The 9,811-nt window shown below is 52.4% G+C and overlaps 1 protein-coding gene across 1 annotated transcript; it reads left to right on the forward strand.

Moving 5' to 3' along the window:
• Window positions 1–2,579: 2,579 nt before the first annotated feature.
• LOC136490581 (acyl-[acyl-carrier-protein] desaturase 6, chloroplastic-like) lies at window positions 2,580–4,193 on the forward strand. The gene is made up of 2 exons (XM_066486788.1): window positions 2,580–2,819; window positions 3,008–4,193. Exons 1-2 carry the CDS (start codon window positions 2,689–2,691, stop codon window positions 4,161–4,163), a joined length of 1,287 nt encoding a protein of 428 aa, XP_066342885.1. The 5' UTR covers window positions 2,580–2,688; the 3' UTR covers window positions 4,164–4,193.
• Window positions 4,194–9,811: the final 5,618 nt, after the last annotated feature.

Raw genomic sequence — 9,811 nt, forward strand, 5'->3', positions numbered from 1 at the left:
TCAATGAGCCCCAATATACGACGGGCAAGGTAACGTGCAGTGAGCTACTGATGATTTTCCTTCCCCCTATTGTCTAGGCAAGTGTGGGGTCCAACAACTTTAGTTATCCTTCACTTGCCATCACTCTGTCTCCTTCGTGCATTTAACCTCCATAGACAACCGTTTTTGCATATCAAGTGGTACCTCAACTCCTAGTCCGAATGAGTGACGGTGTACGGTCTATAGTGGTACACTGCATAGTCCTGAAGGAAGAGTTTCATCTCTGACATTGTGTTGAATATCATCCCCTTCCTAAGGGTTTCTGTCTCATGGTTATACAATGAATTCCTACACATCTGGAGACCGGTATCACAAATTGCCATATCCGTCATGCTGACATCCCTATAGTTCGAAACGCCCCTGAAAGGTACGTTCTTGGACCTTAGTTGCTCAAGCTCAGTCGCTGTGTATGGTGGTGGCGAAACATACTGCTGCGCTTCGCTAATTCTGGCCCATAAATCATAGGGGATATCATCTGCAGCCAAATCTGTGACTAGTCTACCCTGAGCCTAGACACCATGCAAAACCTCAATTGGTACTAGTAATGGCATAGTATGAACCGGTACTGGCATGGCATCAGCCATTGTTGGCATAGCATCTGTACCTCCTTGGTCATCATCTGAATCACTGCTAACTACATCACCGATCCTATCCTCCTCCTCCTGCTCCTCCTCTTCCCGTTCGAACTCATTCACATCGAAGTCATTGCTTATACAGCCTACTACAATTGAATGAAACTACTCCTGCGTCAACTGACCGTCCAAATCCATATTATCCTGAGTGGCTTCCCCTTCGACCCCTAATTCTTTTTCATTGCCTCCAAAACCATCAATGGACGGGCCGTCCTGAACACAATGCATCCTGTACCAATTCTCCACCACCACCTCAGCCATGGGCACATTGGAACCTTGGAGAACCCTAGTGTAGCGGGACCAGTGAGCAGGGTCATGCAAGGGCATGAGGACATAGTGTGCCCTAATCTTCCCAGTATCAAACCTCCCCTTTAGTGTGAAATCATCGCCAAACTTTATATTCAAACAGACACAAAGGTCGTTGAAGCTAGGAGGTTCATCAAACCATTCCAATTCTTCTTTCATATCCTCAAACATACCATCCTCTCTCCTAACACTTTCTCCGTACAAAACTTTAACACAACAATCCATCTGCAGAAGCATTTCAAGAAACTTCATTAAGTCGTCGAAATTATCGTACGTAATGTCCATACTAACATTAATATATTTTCTAACTATAACTATACTAACTAATCAAATATTAACATCTATACAAGGCATACTGTAACTATACTAACTAAACTACCTAACTTTACTACCTATACTAACTTATTATATTACGTATACTAACTAAACTATCTAACTTTACTAACTATACTAACTATACTTTAATAATTTTACTAACTTTATTAACTGTGCTAACTATATTAGTGGAGTACCTCGTTGCAACGTGTAAGACCGGGCCGGGAGGCGCGGGCGCAGGGCAGCCGCCGTGCGTGACCGGAGGTTCTGGCCGGAGGGGGAGGCGCGCCGGCGTGCGGGCGCGGCGGCCGCACCCGGCGTCTGGCGGCCTAGCTCCCTGGCTGGCGCGGGCGGGCGGGCGGACGCTGCTGGCTTGCTGGCGCGGGTGGGCTGGCTGGCGTGGGCGGACGCGGCCGCGGCAGACGGCGTGCACGGCGGCGGGCAGGCGCGGGCGAAGGCGGGCGGCGTGCACTCGGAGAATGGAGACTGCTCAGGCAGAGGGCCACGACGGAGGTTATATCCGGCTCAGCCGCGCCATGGATCAGGGCGCGGCACTGCCGCGCCAAGATTGGTGGTGTGGCAGAGCCCTGCCATGTCAGCGGCCAGCGCTTCCGGTCGCCGCCACGTCAGCCCTCTGCCACGTCGCCATGCATGGCGCGGCACAGGCATTTGGCCGCGCCAGGGCAATAGGCGCGGCCAAAAGTGTTAGTTTAAAAAAAATCAAGAGTGTTAGATTTAAAATTAAGTTCGAAAAAATGTTAACATTAAAAAAAAATCCCAAGAGTACAGCTCGTTTCTGTATCAGTGGAGGCAAGGAGAGGGCGGGGTCGACAAGCGGGGGCGGGAGGTGGGGGCGGTGCCGTGAGGCAGCAGGAGCCGTCGGCTCTGTGGAGGGCGTGGAGGGGGCTGAGGGGGAGGGTTGCTGGGAGGGTGAAGACTGAAGACTCGTCGCACGTTATATGTGTCCTTTTTACGTCGTCAGGCCAAAACTACCTGCCGGGACCCGGGAGGAACTACGCTTGCATTCATTGAACTTGAGCAGAACCATGTGAAAGATGGTCGGAATCTGGTAGGAAAGGACAGCGATGAGGTACTATACCGTATCGATGGTTGACGACTCGTAACTGCATAGGAGAGTAGTGGCATAGATGTGCCAATGCCACTGCTCGCCTCTGAGACACTGAATAACTCTTGCCATTTACTCCCACAAAACAACTGTGCGGTAGTAACAGCAAATACTGCGCCAAAAGCTAGCAGCTCGTTCTATAAAGAACGCCCCGAGGACCTGGTGGTGTGGTGCAGCCGTGCTGCTAGCAGAAGCAACAACCAACTCATCTTGTTTACCACGGGTGTAGTGTAGGCTCGAGTGATCTCCTCTGCAAGCTGCTTCAACACGATGATCATGGCATCTGCCTTTTACAGCCCATCGTGTAAACCAAGTGCTCCTGGTACATGCAAACCACCTACAGCTGCTGCTGCTGGCGGCGGCAATGGTATCCATGCCCTAGCGATTACTCGCAGCAACTGGTATGTACGTGCATGATGATACACAGTATCATTTTGCTCGATCTAATAAAGTTATAAGTACGTATAACAAAATAAGTGCAGCATAACGAAGCAACAGCCACAAACTACTTTTTTTTCTCAATTCAGACGACATGTGTTGAGTGATTGTTGACGTATGCAAGTGCAACGCTGAACCGTCCATGCTGCAGGAGGTGCAGGAATATGGCTACAGCGAGTGGTGGAGAGACGACTGTGGCCGCGGCCGGACGCCGGCGAGAGAAGAAGGACGTGGTCGAGGGGGAGGAGGAATGGCGGAGCTACCTGGCGCCGGAGAGGCTGGAGGTGCTTCGCCAGCTGGAGCCGTGGGTGGAGGAGCACGTGCTACCGTTGCTCATGCCGGTGGAGGCGTCGTGGCAGCCGTCCGACCTGCTGCCGGACCCGGCGGCTCTGGGCAGCGACGGCTTCCACGCCGCGTGCCTCGAGCTCCGCGCGGCGGCGGCGGAGGTGCCAGACGACCTCCTCGTCTGCCTCGTCGCCAACGCGGTCACGGAGGAGGCGCTGCCCACGTACCCGAGCGGGCTGAACCGCCTCGAGGTCGTGCGGGACGCCACGGGCGCCGACGCCACGGCGTGGGCGCGCTGGATCCGCGGCTGGTCCGCCGAGGAGAACCGACACGGCGACGTGCTCAACCGCTACATGCACCTCTCGGGCCGCTTGGACATGCGCGAGGTGGAGCGCACCGTGCAGCGCCTCATCCGCGACGGGATGGTGGTGCACGCGCCGGCGAGCCCGTTCCACGGCTTCGTCTACGTCGCCTTCCAGGAGCGCGCCACCGCCATCGCGCACGGCAACACGGCGCGCCTCGTGGGCGCGCGCGGCGCCGGGGACGCCGCGCTCGCGCGCATCTGCGGCACCGTCGCCGCCGACGAGAAGCGGCACGAGGCGGCGTACACCCGCGTCGTGGGTAAGCTCTTCGATGCGGACCCGGACGCCGCCGTGCGCGCCATGGCGTACATGTTGCGGCGCCGGATCGACATGCCCACCGCCTTCATCAACGACGGCCGCCACAGCGGCGGCGACTTCTACGCTCGCTTCATCGCCATCGCGCAGCAGGCCGGCACGTACACGGTTTCCGACTACCGCGGCATCCTCGAGCACCTCATACGGCAGTGGGGCGTCGAGGAACTTCAGGCGGGGCTCACCGGCGAGGGGAGGCGCGCGCGGGACTACCTGTGCGCGCTGCCGTACAAGATTAAGAGGATGGAAGAGAAGGCCCACGATAGAGCGGTCAAAGCACAGAAGAAACCCACACCCATCCCCATCAACTGGATCTTCGATAGGACCATTCCTGTCATCCTGCCTTAATAATCTTTTCGAGATGCATGTAGTGTGTGTAAAAAAGTCTACCCCTAATCCTATTATGCTACTGTAGTTCCATGTTGTAATAGTACTACTTCCCTATGTGAATTTATTATGGTACTTTTATTTTGCTTGATGTGGTCCCAACTGGGGCAAAGACTCGAGCTTTGGCGCTTGGAACTGGAGGCTGAATGGACCACCACCGTTGGTCCAAAATCAAAGAGCAGTTTCGCTGAAGTCGTCCACTTTCCTCCAGCCATGAATCGATCTGTGTTCTCGTCACGCAAATCCCGCATTTTGGAAGTTGAAGGGGCGCATGGAATTTACCCTATAAACGCTGGTTCCACCAATAGTTGGCCAAACGGGCCACACGGCACGGCACTAGCACGTGCACGGCCAGGCACGACACTACGCGGCACGGTAGACTAGCTGTGTCATGCCTGTTAGTGCCGCCGTGCCGCGGCACTATCAGGTCTTAGCCGTGCCGTGCCGTGTCACTAGGCACGGCGGCCCAGCAGTGCCCGTGCCGGCACTGGCCCTATAAGTGCTCAATACTTCAAACTGATCAGAATCATAAAGTCTGAATGTTTAGAATCACAAACTGATCAGAATCACAAATGACGAGGCACGGATCCGGCGAGCACAGACGACGAGGGACGGATCCGGCGAGGAAACCGACGGATCCAGAGAGGAAACCGATGGATTCGGCGAGGTCGACGACAGATCTGGAGGGGACGAAGCGAGATCAAGGGTTAGGGTTAGGGATTGTGCTAGTGCCGGCCAGCGGTGGCTCCAGAGGCCACCGGAGAGCGAGAAGAAGAGAGGAAGTCGGAGGCGAGAGACGAGAGCGAGTCGCCGACGCGGCGACACTGACTCGCCAAGAGAGGATAGCAAATGAATTAGGGCACCGCCATGACGGAGCGAGATGCGGCCAGCCCGCCGAGACGGGTTTTATACCACCTATTCCAACGGCCGGATCCAACCGTCCGATGGGAGTGAGGCCGGAGATCCGACGGATCTGGCGAGGTCGACGACGGATCCGGTGAGGACGAAGAGAGATCAAGGGTTAGGGTTAGGGATTGAGCAAGGGTTAGGGTTAGGGATTGTGCTAGTGCCGGCCAGCGATGGCTCCAGAGGCCACCGGAGAGCGAGAAGAAGAGAGGAAGTCGAAGGCGAGAGAGGAGAGCGAGTCACCGACGCGGCGACGCCGACTCACCGAGAGAGGAGAGCAAGGCAAGAGAGGAGCGGGCGAGACGGCACTGCGGGGGAGAGCCGAGAGCGAGGCGAGAGAGACAAAGAGTGAGACTGAGAGCAAATGAATTAGAGCAACGGAGACTGAGAGCGAGGCAAGAGCGCTGCAGTTTTATACCCCCAATTCCAACGGCCGGATCCAACGGTCGGATGGGAGCGACGCCGGCGTTGGATCCAACGGCCACCTGCGGCCGAGCCGTGCCGTTGTCGGGCCGGCCCATATAGCGTGCCGTGCCTGGGCTGGCTCTACGGGCCAGAATGGCGGCCCAGGCACGGCACTAAGGCCGGGCCGTGCCAAGCACTGGCACGAAGGCCATCGGGCCGGGCCATTCCTGGGCCGTGCTGATTCGTATCGTGCTTGGGGCGGCCCGTAGTGCCCGAGCCAAATGGCCAACTATAGTTCCACCGTCCCCCTTGAAGCCTCCGCTTGCACAGTTCCTCCCGGCTATCATCCTCAAACTGTAGAAAACCCCAACTCGTACGTCGCCTCAAATGGCCAACTTTGCGGTGGATCCCCACCCGCATTTGCCCCTCGGCTTCACCCTAGAGGACCACGCCATGCACCTGCCTCATTTCGGCCATGAAGTCTTCATCACTGAGTGCTACACCACAGCCTAAAGAAAGGAATGAAACAAAATGAAATGGGAAGACAAGGTGAGGGTGCCAACTTAAAGTAGTGGAATTGCCAAGCCTATCCTACTTGTGTGTGATCAACTGAAAGCCTTTCCTATTTCTCGAATTTCCTTATTTACTTTATTGAAATTTCATAGAAGAGCCGGTACAAGCCTACTTCTTTCTTTCCTTCGCCTTTAGTAAATCAATCAAAATAGGAGGATTCGGATTCCTTCTCCTTGCTTTTAGCCTTGGCTTGGACTCCGAAGGTTCTTTATGGATGTCCATGAGGCGCGTGTTGAAGATTTGGCCCTGCCCCATGGGAGATGCTTTTGTCCGCTTCAAGAGTCCTACAGATGGAAAAATTCTTGGGGCATTGCTTTTATGGAAAATTTTGTTAGTGGAGACCGTTCTTTGATAGAATTGGTTGTTCAACACCGCTATTTCGTGTATTTGCCAAGTACCATTACAAGAAAATGTTATTTTGCTCCTGCACACATTATTTTATTGGTTTCCTCACATGTCAAGAGAGAGAAGGTGGGAAAATACAGCTTGTACCCTTGTCTTCAACCTCCCGCTGTTCACCGAGTATTTGCCTAAGACACCGGCCGGACATGGAGAACAAGTCACTGGCTCTAGTGCTAGCGCTAGCGACCAGCATAGAGGCACGCTCCCCGGTGGCGCAAACTGACCCCGTCAAACTGGTCATAGTAGCCAGCACGGAGACGGACTGCTTGTCCACATCCACTGCCGCCTCCATCGCCACAGCGATGGAGACCCCGCCGGCCTAGAGCAGCAGCAACGCGGCAGTTGAGCAGAGGAGTGAGGCGGCACAGAGCAGCAGCAGCGTGACTACCACCGTGCTTATCCCCGCCAGCTCGGCCTTCTCCTGCCGCCCCTTGGTCGCCCGCCGCAGCAAGGGTTTCACGGAGGAAGTAGAGGAGATCAAAGGTGGCGGGCATCGTCGGGCCGACGTATGAATGGGGTGAGCTGTGTTGTCGCCGGATGCAGGACCCCCTTGCCGCTGCCATCACCGGAGGGGAGGAAAGGGGAGAGCACAGCCGCCAGGTGCCCACGGGGAGAGGCCCGCCGCCGCCAAGGGCCCCCGGTGCGGCGTGATAGCAATTCATAGCAGTCAACCACAACACCATCTTGGCATGCCATATCATAAAATTCTTGCCATCAAAATTATTCGGCTTCAAAGCAGCAGCAAAGCCACTGACAGAAAATTGCCTAACATTAGGTTTTTGGATTATTAGATAATTAGGCATTTTCATGATCAATTTAATCCAGAAATAAAACATCAGCAGGTTCATGACGACATATATGTGCATGTGTATATCTCTAACAAACGCTACAGCATGCATATATGATATATTGATCGATACAGTAAGTACACGAAGTATTGTAATCACAGAGATAAGAGTGTACCCAGTGGAGGGTCCCATGCCGAGGGTATCGGAGGCTCCATTCGCATCAGACATAGTGTGTTGCTCGAAGTCATGGACCACAGTCAATGTAGGAAGATATTCGTAGTGTAGTCCCATGAACAGTCACCAGGAAGAAGACGGGTTTCACGAGCGATCACCAGGAAGAAGACGTGGGCCGAGCAGTCGCGGATTCACTCCCCAAAAACCTAATTGCCGCACACCCCGTGCAACGTTCGTAGGAGGATGAGGGTTCCGAAGGCACCTGCTCTCCTGCTACTCCGTGCGCGCAGAGGTACGGGATGGGGAAGCCAAAGGGCAGCTGAGATGTGGTCTCTGGGAAGCGAAGGAAGGGGGGGGAAGAAGGACTAACAGAGGACTTTCTATTTTATGCCTGCAGCGGGTTGGGATAGAGCCAGTGGAGGAATTCAGGAGTCGGAGATACGGAGAGACAGTAACTGGCGCAATCAACTCGCCTCCACCATCAACGAGAGAAACTCCCATAATTATGTGGATTAAGTGGCAAAACCTAGCCACGCCCGCCTGTCCACTCGCTCGCCGCCTGCCTTGCCACGCCCATGGCTCACGGCCTAGCCCGGCCCAGCCCAGTCCATGCCCCGGCCCGGCCAGCGGCGGTGGCGGTGGCGCGCGTGCATGTGGCACTCCTTTGTCCTTTTCTCAGCTTCTCAATTAAGATGGATAATTTCCAACCAAATAAGCTGAGTAAACGTTCAGTCAAAATCCTATACGGTATTAAACCATACAATGCTTAATGTTATGTAGCATAGAGTTTTATTTGATTTATTAAATATTATATGGGCCAAGCCCATAATATATCCAACAGGCGCTTCACACGGTGGGGGCAATCAAACTGTAGACCAATAATTGGAGGACACTGTGGTAGATTTGGTTGATGATCCTACTGAGAAAGGGAAAAGGAGTTTGCTGCTTCCACACAGCACGTGTTTACCTCAGTTGTGCGTAATGTGATAGAGCTCAAGACCAGTGTTGTTCCTATAGAAACTCCTACTCCTACCCTCAAATCAATTGTCATCCTACCTGAGATCTTTGCCAAGGTACTAATTTCCTATCCATCAACCCCTCTTTTGGCACATTCTCATGTTTATCACTGTTGGATATTGATTATAGCACTATTATCCCTTCTTACTTTGACGATCCTATTGCTCTAGTGCATTTAGCCTTTTTGTTACCTTCACAGATTATGGTGAGCCCTTCCTTGAGAAGATTGCCATGGACTACCTTGAAGAGAAGGAAGATGATGAGGTGGTTGAGATCCCCCCTAGTCTTCATGACACCATGCAAGAGAAGGGCAGTGAAACTCAAGGATGAACTTGATGATAGCTTCCTCAAGCACAGCAAGAGGATCTCAAGCAAGCTAGATGGCTTCAAAGACCCATAGAGCACCAACAAATTAAAGCTAGCACAGAGCCTATGCCACTAACCATCATTCCTGATTCTAGCACTACGGTAGCCCCCACCTCTCAAAGGAGATCATGAAGGAATTGCCAAGGGGTTTCTTCAAATCTAGCTTGAGGCTGTTTCTGCTGCTCTCTTGGAGAAGGATAACATAGATGATAAGATCTAGAGCAGTAGGCCTTCTTGCACTTTCCCTTGAGGGAGTGCTTACTCTATGTTTGGATGTTAGCTACTTATGCTACCTATGGTTGTTGTGTTGCTCCCATGTCCAGCATGTGTGCTAGGGTAATAAACTTTTGTATTAGTGCTACTGGTGTAGCACTCTCTAGAGCTTTTTATCAGATAATAATGTTTCCCCTTAATTTGTCCTATGTGTTGGCTATTTGATTTTACCTATCTGTTCATTGTATTACTCTTCTTTTTCTCCCCATTTTGTTATCTTTCTACCCTGATCATGAAATGCATTATTTTGTTGGATCCATGGATGATCAATTGGTTCACTGCCCTGCTCCCTCTTGCTTATGGATAACAACATATCATCAAAAAGTTCTAGTTTGGAACATCAGAGGCATTAACTGCCAAGTGGTCGAATAGACATATCCTTTTGATCTTGAGTATAGGAATGTCGTACTATCAAGGGGGATGCAACATGAATCATAGACAACTCTCAGGTCATAAAACTAACCAAAAACAACTCTCAGGTCATAAAACTAACCAAACCACGAGTGCTAACATGAGACAAACACATTGTAACACCCTCGGTGTTACACCCTAAACAAACCACTAAACCATGTCATGAGTATCATGTTTATGTGATAAAGCATGTGATAAAGTGTGTTGATCAATTTCTTGTTACCTAAAATGACTAATAAAAATGTTAAATGAAAGTTGATTCAATAGCTCATGTATATCAAGTAGGGTTGAAAA

Source organism: Miscanthus floridulus, chromosome 1 (genome assembly GCF_019320115.1).
Source record: "Miscanthus floridulus cultivar M001 chromosome 1, ASM1932011v1, whole genome shotgun sequence".
Taxonomy (NCBI): Eukaryota; Viridiplantae; Streptophyta; class Magnoliopsida; order Poales; family Poaceae; genus Miscanthus; species Miscanthus floridulus.